Source organism: Carassius carassius, chromosome 26, assembly GCF_963082965.1.
Source record: "Carassius carassius chromosome 26, fCarCar2.1, whole genome shotgun sequence".
Taxonomy (NCBI): Eukaryota; Metazoa; Chordata; class Actinopteri; order Cypriniformes; family Cyprinidae; genus Carassius; species Carassius carassius.
In genome coordinates, this window is record NC_081780.1 from 14991766 (window position 1) to 15014204 (window position 22439).

Consider the following 22439-nt stretch of genomic DNA (forward strand, 5'->3'; position numbering starts at 1 on the left):
TACAAGCTAAAAATAACCATGAACAGGATAGAAATCAGTAAATATTAAAGTATAAGGTGTTCACCTAGTGGTGTGGTTTTTATTTAGCATGCTAGGAGACCCAGGTACCAACGTAATATATCTTTACAAAAATTAATTAATTTAATTCAATCTAAATTTATTTTCAACCATTTTATTTAATCTTTTTTCTTCATTTATTTTCAAATGCCAGAAATACTTATTCTTTCTCTTTTTGCTAATGAAATGCATTTGTTTTTGGTGCATTACTATGCAATGATTTATGTTTGTAATCCTTATCTTCATAACATATAACAAGCCTGTGGTGTAGAACATGACTGGCAGCTATAAATGAGAGGATGCTATAATTAAAAGTGCCTCTTTAGAGTTAAGTGTGAGCAGCTGACTTGGCTGAAGACAGGGAACATCTGTTTGATCTAAACCACAAGACGCAGTCTGCGAATAAAATCAATGATGGACTGATGGCTCAGAAAGCCGAAAGAGTGGGTTCCATGGCATACTTGACTGCTATTTTAATGTTAAAAACCTATTGAAATCAATAGTTGAGTTTAGTACATGTCTGTAAGCTTTCAGGCAGATTTATGTGCTAGAGTAATAAATCGCTATATATTACCACACACCACCATCTACCAACTAGCAAAATATAGGTGTTTTTTAGGCTGCAAAATGAATAAAAGCTATTTAAACAAAGGATAAGCCCTTCGAAATCATGTTTTAAATGGAAAAATGTCTAAACAGGAAAGTAATTAGCATCGTTAAACCATTTCATTGGGTCTTTAAAAAGAGCAAAAAAGGGTCTCAGAACACATTTTTCTTATTAAACTGAAATATAAGCCTAGTTCATGGCCCAGGTGTTTCATGTATTGCGTTTAACTCTAACAATTGCATTTATAAGTGTCTGATCAGCCTTATTCAAATGGTAAATTATAGTTTTAGACTGAATTTTCAATAGACTTTATACCAAATGCAGCATCAAATGTCAATTAAATTCAAGATCGCAGAAATCGGTAGATGAAAGACATTATCGTATGAAAGGCGTCACGCTCCTCACCTCACATAAACTCAGTCTGTAATCACCGTGACTGGCTGGTTGGTGGGTTCTCTCAGTTCATCCTCAAGACCCATCTCTCAGAAATCGACTGCTGTCCCTTGAGGGAAGTGTGAATGTTTGATGCCATCAAACCCTCTGCATGGTTGATGTAGGCTCCACAGGGAGCAGATGTCATTGCTGCTAGTTGCTGTTTGACAGTGGGGTGCTTACCTGGAAAACCAATGAAGAGATACAGAGAAATCAGCAACAGTAATGATGAGACCCTTTGGGACCCAGATGTGCCCGTTTCAGCACTTAAATATGTTTAACTATCATGTACTGTGGGAAAAGCGAGTGAGAACAGGGAAGATAAATAGAGAAAGACGTAGGTGTGGGTTCATACTGACACAAACAGCAAAAATTAAATAAGCTCCAGAAAAAGTGTGTCACCTTTGTTCATTGTGTGAGAATGTGTGCATGCATGTGTACCTGACAGAATGACATTATTAATGGAAAATTGCATTGAAATTTAACTAGCAGCAACAGGAAATGAAGTACACCATGTGGCAAAAACATGAAGAAATGTAACATGTAACTTAAAAAGTTTTCTTACCATAATATGAAAAAAAAACTTTATTGTGAAAAAAAAAGGCTCACTGTCACACATACATGAACATTAGATAAAATCAAACTGTGTTAAATCAATCATTAAATGTCATTAAATTAATTTCACAATATTACCAATTTACTGTATTTTTGATCAAATGCAGCATTGGTGAGCATACCAGACCTCTTCCAAAACAAAAACATTATCTGATCCCAAACGTTTTATAATAGTGAGCATACTGGTGCTTTTAATATTCATCAATTAATTATATTCATTATTTATGACACTTAGACCAAATCCTTTCAAGAGCATAGGATTTTACAAATCACGAATCTTAAGTACAAACCAGTAATAATAATAATAATAATGGTGCCTACTTAACCACAGCGCAAATATACACTCTACACTGCACTTGAAACTCAAGGACTAGCCATTTAAAAAACAAGTGAGCCGTATGTAGTGTACTGTGTCAACTGTACAAACAAGCTTTGTTCACCTAACCATAATAGCCTTGAACTCCAACATTCAGCATGAATCAGTCCTCAGCTAGTCACGTATCAGAAATATAGCATCAGAGATTAGCACTTAGTGGGTAAAAATACCCGTGCTCCATTAACACGCAAGCTTTAATCCTCTCCGACCCGATCTCCGCCGCGTGCTGATGAGCACATCGGGTCTCAAAGTCACTTTCAGAACGTATGGCTCAAACTAATTATGCGATTTAAAAAATGTCAGCACACATTGGATGGAGTTTGTCGTCTCTTAATTGTGGTTGATGGCTTGGCAAAAGTCTTTAGTGGATTGATTAGCTTGTGTATCTGGAGTTAATGTCATTAAGTGCAGCCGTAGGAGAAATGGCTCTCACTTGATGCTTCGCTTAGCGACTATTAGCTAATCTTGGCTAAGACTGCATGCCCATGCTGACCACATTTCTCATTTTAAATGGATGATTGAAAGCACATGCAGATGTTGCTATTTGCTAACATCAACCATTTCTGTGAAGATCCACACTGCTTTAGCTTTGACTGAACTGCTACAGTGAACGGTTGGCATGGCGTTACCTTTGTCTATCTGTTGCTAGTGTAACATGATCACAGATTAGCCTTCTTTAGTTTCAATGTCATTAAAGAGTCTATGTATCTACACTCAAAAAAAAAGGTGCTTCACAATGCCATAGAAGAACCTTTTTTGTCTAAATGGTCTCATAAAGAACCTTTAACATCTGAAGAACTTTTCTGTTTCACAAAAGGTTATTTGTAGTGAAAGAAAGTTCTTCAGATAAAAAGGTAAGAAATGGTTCTTTGTGGAACCAAAAATGGTTCTTCTATGGCATCAGAGTGTCGATCTATCTATCTATCTAATATAATTTATTTGCCACTCTATCCCTTCAAACTGTCAAAACTATTAAAATTTTAAACTTGGCTTTGTCAAGCCAACAGAAAGTTTTTCTTTCAAACTTCTCATTAGTTATCAATTGAAATTTATCAAGTATGGCATATCATCATAATATTTTTTGCATAAACATTAATAAGAAAACCATCAGGTTTAGGTTGTCATATTTAATTACGTGTCAACCAAATAAATTGCCAAACCCAACACTATAGTTTTATTTCCCTAAAGGCAACAAAATGTATTTAAAAAAAATAGATTAATAAGTGAAAAATTTACATCAAATTATAATTGATACCAAGGTACCAAAGGTTGGTATGGTAAATTACGTATGAACGGAGGCTTGGCGCACATTAGTGATGGAAGAAACAAACCTTTTCGAAGTTTCAGATCAATTGAATCAATTATTTCGCAAAATAATTCACTGTTTCGAAGTGATTGGAACACCACACGCTGGTGACGCCTGCTGGTCAAAACTGTATGAATGCACCAAGAACATGCATAAAAACCGCTTTTACAAACCCACTGCAATTCTATTTACTTAAATAGTGAAGTGTCTGTATAACGTGTTTTCAAGAATTATTATTAATTTGCTGGGCTTGTAAGAGGCTAGTAAGTGGCAATTAACTACTATTCATCAGTTTAATTACACAAAAGACTCATTACAAATGTCTACAAATTGATAAAACTGATCCGAGATTAGGCCAAATCCATTGATGCTGGTTCAATGGTTTGCAGCTGGGAAGCGATCTCAATAAATTTGCAAGATTCATAAGTCACTTATATTGCCCCCAACAGCAAACCATTGAAGTTTTGAAACAGTTATGACATAACGAAGCCTCATTTACTAAAGACACGTGGCTTTGGCAGTTTCATACACATTCTGAACCACTCTTCAAAATCAAATGATTCACAAAGGTTTCGAAGCTTCACAAAGCTGTACACGACTAGCAAGACAGATGCTACAATGAGTCTTAAAACCTAATTTAAAAAATCTGGCTAAACAAGTCTCTAAGTGTGTTCGCTATCTAACAAGGAAAGCAATGAGCAATAGCCACTGAAACTGTGAGATTAAGCAGCGCAAATGGAAGGCGAGGCAGTGGGAAGTGAAGTCAATTAGGAAAAAATACACAACAAGCAAATCAAAGTGTCAGCTCACTGCTGCCCACGTCTCCCCAAAACCATTTTTCAGCTCTTTCCCCCACAAAACCTATTGCAGGCACATCCTTGTTGTTTGTTGAAATTGTCAAGAATTAGATCTTGTATAGCTGGGTTGAGTTGGTGTAAGAACTGAATTTTTGGGATTGTGCTGTAGCTACAATATTAGAGGATAAATAGTCTGGTAGCTGATGCATATAGTTGAGTAAAGTGTGAGATGACATGACAGAAAACTAATTATGAAGCTGTAGATGTGCGTAGGACAAGCTTCTTTTCTGATGTCTGCAAATGAGAATTATCATTAGCTGAGAGAAAATAGATTTTCACATTTAAAAATACTCCATTCTGCCATAAATAATCAAAAAAAAACAAACACCAAACACATCAAGCCTAAACAAGCAACCGCCAAATTAATTTCTTTTGTAAACAGAAGTTTAAAAATACCAGCAACGGCTGGCAGACATCTCAGAGGATGTGTCCTCAAACCAGCGCAGAGACTTGGACATCAGCTTTGGAGCTAAAAGCAATGCATTATGCAGTCTGTCATTATCTAGGGTTATCACAGTTAAGTGGAGGTTAGGATGAAATTAATTTGATTTTCATTTTGAGCTCTTTGTGCTTCCTGTTAATTCTGCTGAATCATTATCGCCATCTTTTTCCTGCTTCACCTTTCTTCAAACATGAACTCATTTAATTACGCATGATGCATGTTTAATTAGGAATGGGAAAGAAAGAGACTTTAGAGTCTCTAAAGAATGAATGCGCAAATTCTGGCTGAGCACTTAAAATGCGAACCCATAAACACATTTGTGTACCTCCAGCAGAAAACAAATTCAAGAACAGATCTACAGATCTCAGACTGCACTGTTCTTTCTTAAAGCTCCCAGCATCTTAGTGTAACTGCTTTTTAATATTTACTGTACTATAATTTAGCTTTTTTTTTTCCTCAAGGATAAATCATTTTCTGTGGTTATGCCACAAAAGCTGTCGATAGAGGAGAAAATATGAATAAAATATGAAAAGAAAAAGATGAATGATTATCAGTGCATTATCCCAACTCATTCAGAACACCGACACGGTTTATACATTTCTCACACATTTTGTACTGTATTTCTGTATGCAGCCAGAGGCAAATCATATAGAAAGGCTTCAGTATCTTCTCGTATATTAGTCATTGCATTGCTTTACTGTTCATAAGCATAAAGGAATGTTTCTTGACTGTATGTGTGTGTGAAGGTGTATTAACATTTTTAGAAAGAAATGATAAGACTTTTAAGCCACGGAAAATCATGGGAACTCTAAATAAAAATCACGAGAGTCAGAGATCGACTTGTACTTTATATTTACCTACATGTTAGTACTTGAAAGCCAATCTGAGCCTCTGCTTTTGTTGCAGCAGCAGCAGGTCCGGTGGGAGACTGTGGCTATCCAGCGACAGCCCGAGAGAATCGCACGTCTTTAGATAGTTTCATGCTTTGCTCATCTCTCCTAGACCCTTTGATATTATGTATGTGCCAGTGATGGTCATTCCTAGTTTGTTTGATGTGTAGAACTTTGCCTCACAATCCATCCACCCCCTCGCAGATAAAACCTGCTTCTGATCAAAGTCCCCGTCTGCCCTTGTGTGTATGACTCATTCCTCAAGACTCGTCACGGACAGCCAAAACTACAACTTCTAAGACATTCTAGAAGGATATACTGTACTTCTAGTATTTTAGGCACAAGTTAATATCTCAGACCAGTGCTTAGGATATTAGTAACCCTATCATACACCCGGCGCAATGCGACGCAAGGTTCAGCACAAGTGTGTTTGCTAGTTTCAGTCCGTTCGCATTGTCCCGTCCAGCACCACATTGTTAAATTAGCAAATGCATTTGCGCCCATTTGTGTTTAGCATCTCAACCGATTTGAATCGTCGCATATTTGAATCGGTTTTCAACCGACTTTCGGTTAATCGTTATAAACATATTAGCAATACCGTTTGGTCGGTGTACTGCAAGTCACATTGTACATTAGTCAATGATGTATAAGACTCTCCACGACAAAGAAAAGGAAAATCAGGTTTAAAACCCACAAGTTCTTGTAATGTATTTTTGTATTAATTTCTTTAATATAGCACCCCTTGTGGCAATGATGCAGAATGCAACGATTTGAGCCTAAAAGATAAGAAAACTGTAAATGTTGACCAAAAGAACACCGCCTCACAGCACACATTGTAAATCCACTTCTTTCCAAACCCACACAATGCCCTTCTTTTCAGCGTCCTTGTCAATCAATACATAATAATGGATAGAGTTTGTCTGAGCCAGACGAGAGGCCATTAGCAAGCGTATCAGTGTGCTGTCAGAATAAATTACAAGGCTGATGCTCTGCAGAGGAGAGAAATCCCTCACCTATGGAGGCCGAAAAGAGCCGCTGTGGCTCAGATGAGAAGGATAAACTGACCTCTACAGTTAGTACATTAAATCAAACAGGCAGGGCAAAGATTTTTGAAGAGCACAGAAAGAACCATTTTTCTTCACTAAAACACACCTCCATTGTTTTCATAGGAAACCAGTTACAACACATTGAATGAACTGCTTTTCTCTACCCCAAAGCAAAGATGTCAATGGGATGTTAACTTGATTCTTGCTCTAATGACATTGATTTCTGTGCTGAAAGACGTGCATTTTTTTTTTTTTTTGATGTATCAGAGCATTTTAATGGCGACTTCTAAACATTGCTTAGAAGCACTGAAAACAGAGAATAATTACATAAGCAGAACGGAATGGGCTTCAGGTGTCAAAAAAAGGCAAAGTAAAGTGTGTGTGAGACCAGTTTTGGAAAGTAAGTCCCCCTGTGTGTATAGATGTCTGGGGAGATGTGTTTCAGTGGGAAGGGAAAGCTGTGCTTCTGTTCTGAGCCCACTGCTATCAGCACTTTCTACTTTCATCCCTCATATAAATGACATTTTTATACTTTCTATCTGTTTTCAGTTGCAGTAAAATGAAATAACTTTTAAATGTTATGAACTTATGATTCAATTATTATTATTATTATTATTTTTAATTAGTACCAGAGCCATTATTTATTTGCTATCCTCACCTGATGGAGTCTTTTAATAGACCACATTTTCATGGAATATAAACCTTGACAAAAAAATATATGACTTTGTTGCCTACGGGCTTAACCTAATTAAAATAGAAGCCTGGAATGAATCATTTAAAACCTCATAGATTATAGAAGATAATATGCATAATTAGGTGCACGCTGGTATAGTGCATGGTGAATTTCAACCTAGAGATTTTGCATATTTCATAATTTGCTTTGGAGGTTTAGAAAATGAGTTGTCATGGAAATACGAACAGAAATCATATAATATATATATATATATATATATATATATATATATATATATACATACATACATACATATACATACATACACACACACACATATATATACATACACACAGAGACAGTTTCCAATGACTACCACAACTACAACTGTAGTTATAAAATGTAGCAATATATCAGATGCGCTTTAATAATGCAAAATGGGCTATTGTTATTACTTGCCGCATAAACCACAGGTTTGTGACTTGGAAAATGTAGAGGGACACATTAGAAGGCTCCAGTTAATATCAGTAATAACTTACAACACTTACGGCTGCCAGTGCAAAGAGAGATTTATTGGAGATGGATTCAATTCTGGAAACCTGAGCTATTACCATAAGATTGTATGACATATTGAGCTGTCTACTTCATTTCCCAACCAACAATGATGATCTAGTTTTTCACTTAACTACATTTACATCCACTGCCTTGTCCACTGCCAATTCATTGCGCTGATGTATTGTTCGACAAAGAACCTTTGCTGACCCCTTTGTTAAAAACCCTAAGATAAATGCATTAATATATCACAATTTTTTTTTTAAAGAGTTTAGTGGGATAAAAAACCTGACAGTACCCTTTCAAGCACTTAATGGTTTCCAACACATAGTAAAATCATATTCACAAATAAGTTACATTTATTCATTTTAGCTGACGCTTTTATCCAAAGCGACTTACAATTGCTATATATGTCAGAGGTCGCACGCCTCTGGAGCAACTAGGGGTTAAGTGTCTTGCTCAGGGACACATTGGTGTCTCACAGTGGATTCGAACCCGGGTCTCTCACCCCAAAGGCACGTGTCTTATCCACTACGCCAACACCAGTCCCCCCCCCCCCCCCCCCCCGTGAATGTTTTAAAACCAATTTGGACCTCAAATCCCTGTAGCTGATGCAGAACCCATTTAAATAAATACTGTTATAAAAGAGAACATCTGATTTTTTTATATATAAATAAATAGGGCCCTATAAACAATTTCATTACAAAAAGATACTTGTGTACATTTTCTAGGCAGCAGTAATAGATCAAATGATGGAGAAATGAGCTATCACAGGGCTTATATATCCAGACATTTTAATGAGCCAAAGAGTGGCTGTATTGCAGTGGTGGGTGATGCTGTACAGCCCCAGAGAAGTGTGCCAGAACTGCTGCATCCTCCACAATCTAGTTTTCAGAACCAACCTGCAATATGGGAAACTGTAGGGCTTGGATTGCACTCAACACAGATGTTATAGGAGCATCTGTCCATAATTCCTAAATTATGAATCGGATGCTAAAACAACGCAGACAGCACACACAAGTAAACAGCGCTATCGGCGGGGTGCAATTCGTTCTAATTCAATTCCCCCTTCGGTTATCTCTCAGTCCAGCATGGTAAGACGCCAGAGAGGCAGAGATAGTGCTCAAGAGAGCTTTAGTGAGTTCTCAGCCCAGGAACAGCCATGAGAATCTGCAGGGGGGAAATGAACAGATAGAAACAAAGGCGTAAAAGAGTAATGAGAACAGAAGAGGCGATAATGCAAAGACCAAGGCATGTAATTACATCTGGAATTAATTTCTGTAATTACATTAATTACACTGTTGACCCATCCCTTACCTAACCTACATCCCACCTCAAAATCACAGGAAAAGTGTTTTGCAATACCATATAAACACAATAAGTACACTGTATTTATTTTTTTGATGCAAGTATGTAATAGTTAAAGCCACCTAATACAAAATGGGACCACATTATGAATAAAATTCTTGCTTCTGCTGTCAAAGGAAACAACACGTTCTTACATCGTTTGTTTTAAAGGTCATTCAAAAGGTCCTGTTTATTTGGGTTTCGGCACAGATGAAACATGTTATCACAGACGTACACGTTGACAGCTGACCTCATCAGATGCACGGAGCTTAGTTCGCATGCAGCTTGATATTTGAAAACCACCTCTTTGGAAGTTGTCATGGAAACTGCACACTTCTCTGCCCTCCCCTTTTCTGCGGAGCGGCTATGTGCAGATGAAGTGTTGCACAATTAGTCTCGGTCGGATTCATACACGTGTCGAGCGGTGGGGGTCGAGTGGATGGGAGGGTTTCATACATGTGAACGCACATGCTCCGAGGGGCATGGCAGAGTTGCACCTTCTGGAATTACTTTAGTAAACCACTCAGCAGGTGGTCTCTGATACTAATCCGGTTTCCTGAAGCTGTGGCACCAATTAGAGCAAGAATAACAAGAGTGTTGCAGTTATAACAGGAGCCGTGGTTCCATCCCATTTATCTTTTTCACCATATAATTTAGAAGACATTAGAGGAAGTGCACATTATGGTTATTAAACCGCCAAACATCTGAAGGTGGTGTGATTAGTAGTGTTGTTGCATCTTTTATTGTGACTGACGACATATAGACCGTTTCAAGATGGTGGAAGCATTGACGTGTCTAAGCAGGTCGAATGTGGCATCTACCTATACATATCTATGAGTAGACTATTGTAGGGAATAGTAAATGAGGGTATATGGGGCGATTTTGAATACAGCTCGATTTACGATGAAGAAACCCAAATGGTCTTGAGACCAGAATATCATATATTCAGAAAAACTGCATGGCAACACCCTAGGAAACACATAGCAATGGGCTGAAAACCACTCAGCAAACATTAGCAACTGTAAAACAGTGTCAATTACCTACAATACCATAGCAAACATTTAGAACACCCTAGCAATCAAACATTAATGCAGAACAGTACATATTTTGTGGCAGCACACAAACAGTATACATATTTTCAATCTCTTCCTAATCAAACACGCCTGATTCAATTTCAAGAGACTCCAAAACCTGAAACGGGTGGTTCAGATAAGAGAAACATCCAAAATGCATACTATTGGTGTGGCTCAAGGAACAGGGTTGGGAAACACTGCTTTGGTAACACTCCAAACACTCCACCACAGGTGTTTAAGACAGATTAGGCTTATTTTTCGCTGTGTTACCTTATTAGATTCTTGAAGAAAATAATTTCATTACATTACTCGCGTTACTTGTAATGTGTTACCCCCAACACTGATATTAATAGACACACACGCACACACTCACACACATAAATGGGGTGTCCTGCACTGATCAGCCCTCTCTGCTCCTGCAAAGCATCTAATCTAAGGCCCAGAGCCAGCGCACACTGATCCAGGCACAGTGCACCGAGGATAAAACGTTCTTAGGCTCTGCGCCACATCTGAGGAATATTAAAACAATCCCATCAGCCAACTTCAAACGCTCGGCTCACGCGGAGAAAGAAAAGAGGACATCTGTCGAATATTCAAAGAAACACTCCTTCCTCTGAGTGCGGTCACACAGTCTGGGAAACCTGAGAGAAAGAGATTATCTCTGAATTTAGATGAGCTGTGCTAATACAACAGAACGCAGAGAGGGAAGCAGAAGCTCTAGTGTCTGTCAATGAGCGCAGATGAGGACTGCATTTGGCAGGACACGGCAAGCATCCCACGGACACTTCAATGAGCGCTTGGCAGGGATAAATAAATTCCCCTCCTTGGGGCCCCGATTCAATACTTATTGGTTTCCAACTGAGAAGAGGAAACAGCTATTACATAGTATTGCATTCTGCCAAATACACACGCAACACGCTGGTCGCTATCCAAATAGGCTTGCAATGCCAATCGGGCTTGTGTGGTTGAAAGAAGTGCATCAGAATGATAAAAGAGGATTTTTCTCTTAATCTGTTTGCTTTTTCTTACTGTCTGTTAAGGGCTTGATGCGTGTCCTGTAGAGCTCAATGTTTGTGTCTCTCTCTCCTCTCATTAAATCTGTATTTTGGCACACTCATATAGTTTCCTCCCACACTTGGCGGGTGTGCTCGTGCTCGCCAGTAATTAATTGGACCACCTGTTCCCAATCACCTTTACTGTTCCACCGCCCCCAAAGAATTATGGGATATGTAGTCTACTGGGCTAGGGTAAAGAGGTTATATGTGCACACGTTAAAAAGGTTAAGACAGCATATTTTCAAGATATTGAATGTAATGCATTTTTGGACATATTGTAGATTTGCCTTAAATACATAAACTGCAGTGACACATAGAGAAAGAGAGAGAGAGAGAGAGAGAGAGAGAGAGAGAGAGAGAGAGAAAAGGATTTTTTTTTTAAACCATAGGCCTAGTAGGCTGTTACATTTCCTTTGCAGTGCAGTTCAGCTATCAATTTTACTAAAAATGTACTATTCTAGGAATTCAGTTTTTTTTTTTTTTAATGAATGAGTAAAAGGGATAAGATATATTTAGAATGAAATATATACAGTACAGACCAAAAGTTTGGAAACATTACTATTTTTAATGTTTTTGAAAGAAGTTTCTTCTGTTCATCAAGCCTGCATTTATTTGATCAAAAATACAGAAAAAAATGTAATATTGTGAAATATTATTACAATTTAAAATAATTGTTTTAAAATTTTTTATACTTTAAATTATCATTTATTTCTGTGATGTAAAGCTGAATTTTTTAGGATCATTATCACATGATCCTTTAGAAATCATTCTAATATGATGATTCATTATCAAAGTTGGAAACAGTTCTGCTGCTTAATATTTTTTCAGAACATGTGATACTTTTTTAGGATACTTTGATGAATAAAAAGAAAAAAAAAGAAAAAAAGAAGAAGCTATGTTTTTAAAATATAAATATTTTGTAATAACAATATACACTACTGGTCAGTAATTTGGGGTCAGTAATTTTTTTTCTTTCTTTTTTTTTTTATAAAATCAATACTTTTATTCAGCAAGGATGTGTTAAATTGATAAAAAGTGATAGTAAAGAAAATATATTATTAGAATTTTTTTTTATTTTGAATAAATGCTAGTGATGTGTCGTTCGTGAACGAATCGTTCTTTTTGAACGAATCTTTTAGGTGAACGAATCGTTCTCGTTCACGTAATCCACTGACTCGTACTTCTCGTTCAGTGAAGTTCCTCCCTTCACAGCAGCGCGGCGCTATAAGCAGCGCATGCGCAGCTCAGTGAACCGGGTAACAACCATTTCATCCTGTCAAAGAATTACTCAACCTCGAGCCAATAGCCTTCGAGTATGAGATGTGACAGAGTATGTGATTTGTTGAATGTAGTGAACGAATACGCCCTTAATGAACGAGTTTCATATGAGTCTGAACTAGATCTGGAGATCTTATCGTTCGTGAACGAAATGACTGAACTGGTATCCATGTCGTTCGTGAATGAGTTGAATGAGCTGATACATGTCGTTCGTGAATGAAATGAACTGGCACATAGCTTATCTCGTTCGTGAACGAAATGAATGAGATTAAACCGGGTTAGTCTGCCAGGCATTTAGCATGTCAATCTCGCAAAAATGCAAAGCGCAGTTAAGTACTGTACTGTGCACATACGCTTGTTTTGATATTTAGCAACTCCACGTTTAATCCCCGATTTATGAATGTGAATATATAATATACAAACTGTCTGACCAAACAATTAAAATGCTAATTAGGCAAGAAAACCTTTGTTCATCTGAAAAACTTAATTAGACTTTATATATTGAATGTGATTATACACACATTTTAATAAAGCCAGATCAGTTTTTGTAACAAGTGAATACGTTTGTTGACTTAATTAAGACATAACACATAATACACTTTTTGCCATCTGCTGGCTTATTTTGTGTAATACGAAGAAATGGTCACTGAACGAATCAGTGAACGATTCTGAACGAATCATTTTGGTGAACGAACTGAAAATGAAAGAATCTCTAAAAAGAATCATAATTTCCACCACTAATAAATGCAGTTCTTTTTAACCTTTTATTCATCAAATATATTATACAGCAGAACTGTTTCCAACACTCATAATAAATCAGAATATTAGAATGATTTCTAAATGATCATGTGATAGACTGATGTTACATGTGACACTGAAGGCTGGAGTAATGATGCTGAAAATTCAGCTTTGCATCACAAGAATAAATTTTTTTTTTTTTAAAGTATATTCAAATAGAAAACTATTATTTTAAGTTGTAATAATATTTCACAATATTACTGTTTTTTCTGTATTTTTGATCAAATAAATGCAGGCTTGATGAGCAGAAGAAACTTCTTTCAAAAACATAAAAAATAGTAATGTTTCCAAACTTTTGGTCTGTACATGTAGTTTGTTTATAACCAATCTGCAAATGATACATGCGATGCTGTTTTAAAATTTCTCCCAAACTAAGTATGTTGGGTAGAATAATATTGCTGTCTATCTGCCTACCAAAGTATGTACAGTATACATTGTTTATAATGCAGAAAAAGTAAGAGTAGTGTGGTAGTTTGCCTTCCACAAATAGCCAGACAGACAGCGGCAAGGATAAAAGAGCATCTGTGTCAGTTGTGCTGGCCTGGTTTACCCAGGAGGGAGGAGTTCAGGAGCGCTGCAGTCTATAACACACCCATCACCTATCAAACACCTCACAAGACTGTCTCCATGACAACACAACTCACTCCACAGAACTGGCACTCGTTCAGAGCCAACTCTCAGCTGCGGCGTGAATAATAACTCCACTGCATCTCTTACACTTTCCTTAGATCCCTTTTATTTTATGCAGTCTTAATTCAGAAGCTGCATTGTAACATTGTCTTTCTTGTTTTCATCTTTTTGAAAGGGTTTTCATAAACGATTATCTTTTTTTTTAATGCATTGCAATTAATATGAAGCTAACATTTCAAATAGCTACCTGCGTTCTATGTGACTTTTGATGTCTTTTTGGTTTATATTTGGTCACAGTTTATTTTAAGGTCCAATTCTTGGTTATTAGCAAACCATTAACTATGACTCCTAATTAGCTGCTTATTAATAGTTAGTAAGGTAGTTGTTAAGTTTAGGTATTGGGTAGGATTGGGGATGAAGAGTATGATCATACAGGATATGTGCTTTATAAGTACTAATGTGTTATGTATATGCATTCTAATAAGCATTGAATTGGTCCCTATACTAAAGTGTTACCAGATATTTCTACACAAAAAAAAATGCAAAAGGACCCTTTTTTATTTCCAAGATGACAGCAAGATTCCTATCACTGAACTTAATATGCAAAGTGAGGTCATACGGCAATAATGTGGCATACTCAGAAATTTAAAGTGCATAATGCGTTACTTCACATACCATTTAAAATATATGAGGTTGCATACAGTCTACATGCCATTATATTTGTCTGCATTATTATGTGTATCTACTGCAGACTCAAAACTCTTAACAAAACCTAGTTTTGAAATAATCCAGAGTGAGAGCTGTTGTCTGAGATTGAACATGCGAGCCTGTGATATCTAACATATGCAACTGTCAGAGCAGAGAGGCCCATCCAGGATTTAATTTACAGTCACAGACAGATGTTTGTCTGAAGCCGGCTGAACCCAAATTTGTCTTGCGTCAGTTATGCGTGAAAGCACAGCCTGAGTATACACACATGTATACATGATGAGGTGAATGAAAAAGGTAAAAGAGTGCCAAAGACGTTATGACAGACAGATCTAGATAAATAGACAGACAGACAGAAGGAGAGATGGATTGCGTTTAGCCTGGGTTGATGATTTCCGATCTCAGAGATGACTACATAAGATTTGAAACAGCCTCCCGCTGCTAAAAACCAACAATCCTAGGAAGACATGGGCCTGTAAATTTAATCTTCAATCATTTTTACGACTTACCTTGTCGCCCATGGGAGCGTCTACAAATCTCCTACAATGTCCGTAACAGAGGCATTGATTCTGCAGCACTCCCACTGATGCATTTGCATTAGCTACGACAAGATGCATTCGCTGTCAAGCTGTAAAAATGGATTGAAATTAATTAAAACATATCTTTTGAAGTTCAACTTCTTACACTACCCAATATGGTGTCTGTGATCATTTAAGGGGGCTTTCACAAATGGTTTGATTGCTTATACTGTAGCAAAGTTTGATTGCCTGTATATGTTTACACTGTGTTTTTTGATTCCATACAGTAGTATGGTTATTTTATCATAATTCATAATGGCAGCTGTTTGCCTTTGTTGCCACAGAGTGACGATGCAAGACAAAAGGCGGCAAAATGTATAGCGTTACTCACCTCACTTTTATAATTTGGTTTCCTTTCCAAAGTGTGAACACATAACTGCACTTAATTTAATTTTATTTAATGCTAGTCAAGTTTCCCGTCTCATAGCGCAAAGTCGTTTTCCATTTTGTAATAATGCGCATCTAAAATGCGCATTAAAATAGGTGAATGGAAACATAGTGTCTATAAAGATTACAGCAACTTTTACCTTCAATAAAAATAATCTCAGGTAATCCTATCCCTTGCAAATAGACAAGCTGTAAATTTATACGTAAATATTCTGTCAACGTCTGTTAGCTTTGGGTAAGTGTCTATTACCAACAGAGAACAGTTATGGAGAAGAGCTAGTGTCTGACTGCAGGATCAGGGAATTTCATATTACCATGGATGCAGTGAGGTGATTTTCTCTCTCTTTTTCTTCTATTCTTCCCACCATTCATCCCTCTCTGGAAGAAAATACAACAATCTGCCATTCTCAGGATGAAACACAAACCCTGAGGCGTTATTCTATTCCTGCCTTGACAATACATTAACCAGCAAACAACTGCAGCTTAGTGAGAAAGAGGCAAGGAGAGACAGGAAGTCTTTTAACCTTGCATTATCTTCTCCTCTCTCCATCCATCTTGTCTCCTTCCCTTATCGTCCTTGGTGCTTCTTTCTTCTCCTTCCATTGGCTGGGATGTAAATACATTTCAAACAAATGCCAAGTCAAGTGATGTCAGGGGAAGACGAGCGTGAAGAAGCACCTTTTTTCATCCTTCACTGATAACCTGCATACAAATGCAGAAAAGCTGAGTATAAAGGGACAGTTTACTCCAAAATAACAATTCTGCCATCATACACACACCCAGTGTATTTCCAAACAGGATTTTCTTCCATGCGGTTACATTGTTCAAGATTTTTTTCCATAGATTACAAGTGGATAGATTAAATTTCCAAAAATGACAAAAAGCAATATAAGGTATCATAAAAGTAGACCATATGAGTTTTGAACTATATTCCAAGTCTTAAAGGGCATTATAATGAAATGTATATTAGACTGAAATGTATGCTATTTTTCACTGATAATCTTATTTCAGCTATCGCTTTCAAATGTCCTTTGTGTTCGCGTATTTTTAAATACAGCGCACCAACGCATCATAACCGTCTCAATGACGCAAATTTAAATGTGCAAAAACGTGACAAAGTCGACAGATGTGGTTGATGGGAAATTTTATTTATTATTATTATTTTATTTTTGTTGCAAATAACGACTTAAAGGGATAGTTCACCCAAAAATGAAAATTATGTCAATTACTTACCCACATGTTATTTCAAACCCGCAAAACCTTTGTTCCTTACTGGAACAGAAAATAAGATGATTTTGATGAAACTTTTGTTTTCTTTGCACACAGAAAGCAGAACAATTTTTGAAAGGGACTGCTCCTTTAGTCAAGTGGCAGCCTTTATATTTTAGCTCCCTGTGTTCTGGATAGCTCCTTATGCCCCCGCAAGGGGCTTCATCAATAAATCGTTGGCTGAGATTACAGGATAGCATGTAAAATATACATGCAGAGAAGAAGAAAGTCTAACAGGGAGGAGAAGGGTATCATACATGCATCTTTCTACTCTCTCACATGCAGAATTCACCGTCTTTAACTGTGTTTATTTACAGACACATCTTGGATGTGCCACTCACAGCATCTGCATTCAGAGCACTCTCGCTGACCCAGATGCTGCATGGGTGCTCGCTGCCAGCAAAATCAAAGCCCGCACAATACAACCGCAGTCTAATCTATTAGAAAAGAGCTAGAGATACTACAGAACCACAAGTTTGCCTTTCCGTAATCTATTCTGCGGGATCTATTACATAAAAATAAGACAAAATGGCATGAAAAAGACAACTTGTCTTTTGCATGATGGTTGAGATAAGGACAGCTCATTATCAGAGCTCAGCTGTGTGGGTCTCTTCGATAACATTGAAAGGTTTATCAGAAGAGCTCCTCTTCATTAATATATGTGTGGTGCAGTGCTGCAGGCTCTGGAGAGGATGTGAAATGAGAGAAAATTCTGATGTTTTCTATTATTAATAAGTATTTCCCACATAATGTGCATGTGTGTCCATGAATCTAGTTTTAATGAAATACACTCATCAGTTTCCCTCCAATGTGTCCTACAGTGACGTGACAGGTATACGCAATTTTAGCACTACAAATAGTTTTGTGAAAACGAATGTTTCTAAATAGGTTCTCTAAACTCTTCCTTTATTTGTCATTGGTTAAAAAGTCACATCACTAGTTAAAGGGATAGTTCACCCAAAAATTAAAATTCTGTCATTAATTACTTCTCCCTCATGTCATTCCAAACCTGTAAGACCTTCATTCATCTTCAGAACACAAATTAAGACATTTTTGATGAAATCTGAAAGCTCTCTGTCCCTCCACAGACAGCAAGGATCCTTAAAAATCAAGGCTCTGAATCGTAGCAAGGAGATTGTTAAAATAGTCCATGTAAAAATTGGTTCAACCGTAATTTTACTAAGCTACGAGAATTCTTTTTGTGCACAAAGAAAACTAAAATAACGACTTTATTCAACAATTAATCTCCTCTGCATCACGCTAAAGTGCTATTTTGGATAGTGTCACATATGTAAACAATGTATGCTGTTCATATAAAATGTTTTGATCTGAACGTAAACAACGTATCTGCGTACAAACGTTGCATACGTTTACATATGTGATACTCTCCAAAATGGCTCTATAGGGTGAACGCGGAGGAGACGAATTGGTGATTAAATATTCCCTTTAAGCCAGAAGTTGACAAGTCGAAAGGCATGGAAATAAACTGTTTCTCATTCATTTGGTTTTCATTTCTCGTAGCATTGCCAATGTAATCCAATCCACACTTGAGTCTCATTGGTCCAAAATCCTGCTCCACATAAATGTATTTTAAACATCTACTGTCTTCTGATTTGTTGTTATAGTGTTGCATCTACAGCATTTTCATTTTCAGTGTGGACAGACAAATTACTTGTCACTGGTTACAGGACATGGTGTACCACCATAAGAACTTAGATGACAACTTCAAAAACAGCAGGAAGGCTGGTTACAGAAGTATAGATTCAGTAGCACTGTCATAAACAGCCCCAAGAGGAAACCTATGAACTCTATAGAATGACTGCAGTGCAAATAAACTGTGGATGCAGGGATGAGTGTGATTGGCTCTCAGCTTTAATATGATTACTATTGGACAGCTGATGGCTATTAGTATAATAATTGTGAAATGTCTTTTGAAGATTCACTTATTAGACACATGAACCAAGAGATTAAAGAAAGAGACAGAAGGACTGAGGAAAATGTTTTTAGTGACTGTTCATGGCTCTTTAGCTATTTTATGACACAGCAAACTGTGTGACAAAGACAAGTAGGAGATGTGTTAATCATGCCTGATTAGTTTGGCACTATCCATATGTGGGCTATTTTATCTCTTATGATACCATTTTACTTCCTACTCGCACCCGTTTAAGTTTCTTTTTTCCTATTCTAACCTTTTCTTTCTGACTGTGCTAAATCTGTCCTCCTCGGTTCATTTAAGCAGTTATGCTGCCTTCAAGTCCTGCTGGGAAGTTCCTACTTGTGTTTTCGGAAGTGGTAATTACTACATGATATGCATTTAAGTGATTTTGGTCAGAATAAACAGTTGGGCAATTTCATAGATTTTTCTCTTTTTTTACTTCCTTGCAATGACTTGACGCTTAGCAATAAAGCAAAAAAAAGAAAATGAAGAACAAAAATTTTAATTGTGTAATTGATGCTGTGTATAATTTTCGCACTACCACAGAAAACTGGAATAGTAGTATAGCCCAGGAAGTATATTTCATCATAAACAAACAGATCAAACTTTATTGAAAGTTTTGTTGCTGCTTTTCATCAACTCTATACGTATATAAATTCCATCCATTCATTTTTCAGAATGATTGTCCTGTGTAGGGTTGTGGAAAGCATGAAGCCTATTCCAACATATTTTAGACTGGATGCATGGGAGAGTCAAGGGTGGGGCACTTTCCAGCAGAATTTAACTTAGCCTCAAATGAAAACCTCCAAACCAGCAAGTCAAGGTCTTTAGTACCACTAGAAGGAAGGTGTGTTAGAGCTAAACTCTGCAAGATAGTAGCCTTCAAGAAGCAGGATTGGACAACTTCGTACTATCCTGCCCATTACAGGGTTAACACACTCATGCATTCCCACTTTTTTAATTGAGAAAAAAACCGGAGCAGCCAGAGGAAAGAACACATCCAAGTTAGGTCTCAAAGAAAATATTTTTTTTTCTATTGGTAACTACAGCATTGTGGTGCCCTTCATGTCTTGTGTGATCAACCCTATATGACTGGAAGGCAGCATCACAAATAATTTGTCTAATAACCCAAAGAGAAGCCCTGGTTACATTATAAATGATTTCCTCTTGTGTAACTGATTGCATCTGCAGAACACTATCAATGACTCAAAACTGGCACATGCAGTATTCACCGTTCTCAGCACAAAGTCTTCCGGGATTTACAATTCTAATTGTCTGATACTCCTGAAAGATGCAGTTTTCTGGTCTCAATTCATCAGGGATGATGTCGGTGCTACTGATCCGAGATCAGATCTATTGCTTGTTCTGTGGAGCATGTGGTAATAGAAGGGTAATACAACTCACAGGCTGCACACAACCTGATAAACGTGTTTCTCAGCCCTGTTCCTGGTGGCAGATTAATAGTACACATTTTTGAACTCTTCCTAATAAAACACACCTGATTCAACACATTACTAGAGTCTCCAAGACATGAGATGGCTAGTTCAGATAATTTTGATCAAGACCTTGATTTGCTGGTTTGGAGGTTTTCATTTGAGGCTAAGCTTAATTCTGCTGGAAGGTGGCCCACCCTTGACTCAGATTATTTGCTTTCTTTACACATCATGGCTCAGCTAGTCTCATGAGTTAGATGTAGAACTTCTTGAGAAACGGTGGACAAGCTGTCGGACTTATATTTTTGGCAGGCTCTAAATTGGCACTCGGGCAAATCTAGGGACCAAAATATCATGGAAACCTGTAGAAACCACCAGAACCCAAGCAATCATCTGCAAAACCACCACCAACACAAACTTTAGCAATTTCATTTGATGTGCAAAAATTACTTGTAGCAGCTTAATAGAGAACTTTATGGGTATGTATGTGAATATAAATTGGGGGCTCGTTCGGTATAGCTGGTACCTCTCTCCTCATTCATCTCAGCTGTCAGACATCTTATAATCGAACAGAAGAAACTGCAGTGACTTCTTTCATTGGAGCTGATTTGGTTCCCTACCTTAGACTTTACAACTGCCATCTATCATATCGCTTGAAAACAGAAATGCATTCTGCTATTGATTAAATCCGTAAAACTTTTATTCCTTGGACGACTCAAAATGGCTGCTTTCTCTCTTAGGTATGTGTCTGGTGTTGGGCTGTATGATATATCCTGATGGCTGGGATGCTGATGAGGTGAAGAGGATGTGTGGAGAAGGGACGGACAAATACACCATCGGAGCATGCTCAATGCGCTGGGCGTACATCCTGGCCATTATGGGCATCTTGGATGCCCTTATTCTCTCTTTCCTGGCTTTCGTACTGGGCAACAGGCAGGATGGACTCATGTCCGAGGAGCTGCTGGGAGACAGTAAGATTACCATTATTATGTCTAAAGAATTATTAATCCATGTCTAAATGTCATGTCTTAACATGGGAAAATGCAGACATACCTCTGTCAACTTCAGTTACTGTCTTTATTTATGCAAATAAATAACTGAAAGATTGCTGGAAAATAAGAGGTTAAACAATTCATATAGTATTCAAAACAAAAAAATACAAATAGAAACACAAATTGATATTTGGTCCCTTTGACAAAAACACTTTTTGGTTGCGAAATCTAAATATTATCGCTACTTGATGATCTGCTACTTGCTATTGTTAGTCAGTTGCAAGTAATGTAAGGGGAGGGACAGTGTCATTAGTATAGAAAAAAATATTTGTATATATATTTGATCTGTTTTCAGAAACAGTATTTTGGTAAACTTTTAAGTTTACAGACATGGGGACAAAATGTGAGGCAATTGCATACATAAGGAATAACTGATGACGGGCCATTGAATTTTTAGAAAATAATGCACACCCGAGGTGGTGATGCGGCCACGACGCGAAGCTGAGTTTTTGTACTTAAATCGCTATTGTGAGTAGGACTTTTTCATCTGCATCTCATCCGATACCTCTTTTGCTGGTTCCAAAACATAATTTTAAAGTTGGTAATGGAGGCATGAGCCGTTGATAGCATTCTAATGCAGTTATTATTTAAGTTATTAGAAACAAAGCGAAAGAGACAGAGACACACACACAGAGAGAGAGCTTGTGTGAATTAGACTGCAGCAGTGTCTCTAAACAGCGCTGTCATTACCTTGCTAGTGAGAAATGTCATATGTATTTACTTGAGGAAAACATACTTGAGGTCATGTTGTTGTTTTTGTTAGTCCTGTAATTTCCGTTATTACAGTTAACCATGCGAAGTGATATGGAACTGTAATGTGGTCAGGAGAGCTGCCTGGAACTATGTTCGCCATGCGTTTCCCAGAAAATAATTGCACACCTCAGAACGTTCATCAGCCAATCAGATTCAAGCATTCAACGGCCCCGTAGTATAATAAACAATTTGTAAGTATTACCAAATGACAGGGATATTTCACCCAAAAAGGAATATTCTGTCAATAATTACTCTCATGACGCTCCAAACCCATAAGACCTTTGTTCAT

At 37.3% G+C, this 22439-nt stretch overlaps 1 protein-coding gene across 1 annotated transcript in view; it reads left to right on the forward strand.

Annotated features, from left to right (window-relative positions):
• Positions 1–22439, forward strand: part of LOC132105884 (LHFPL tetraspan subfamily member 3 protein-like) — a 38389-nt gene that overhangs the window by 13482 nt on the left and 2468 nt on the right. Inside the window, exon 2 of the mRNA XM_059511363.1 lies at positions 21086–21316. Within this exon, the coding sequence (XP_059367346.1) occupies positions 21086–21316 (231 nt within the window). The remainder of the gene's footprint in view (positions 1–21085; positions 21317–22439) is intronic.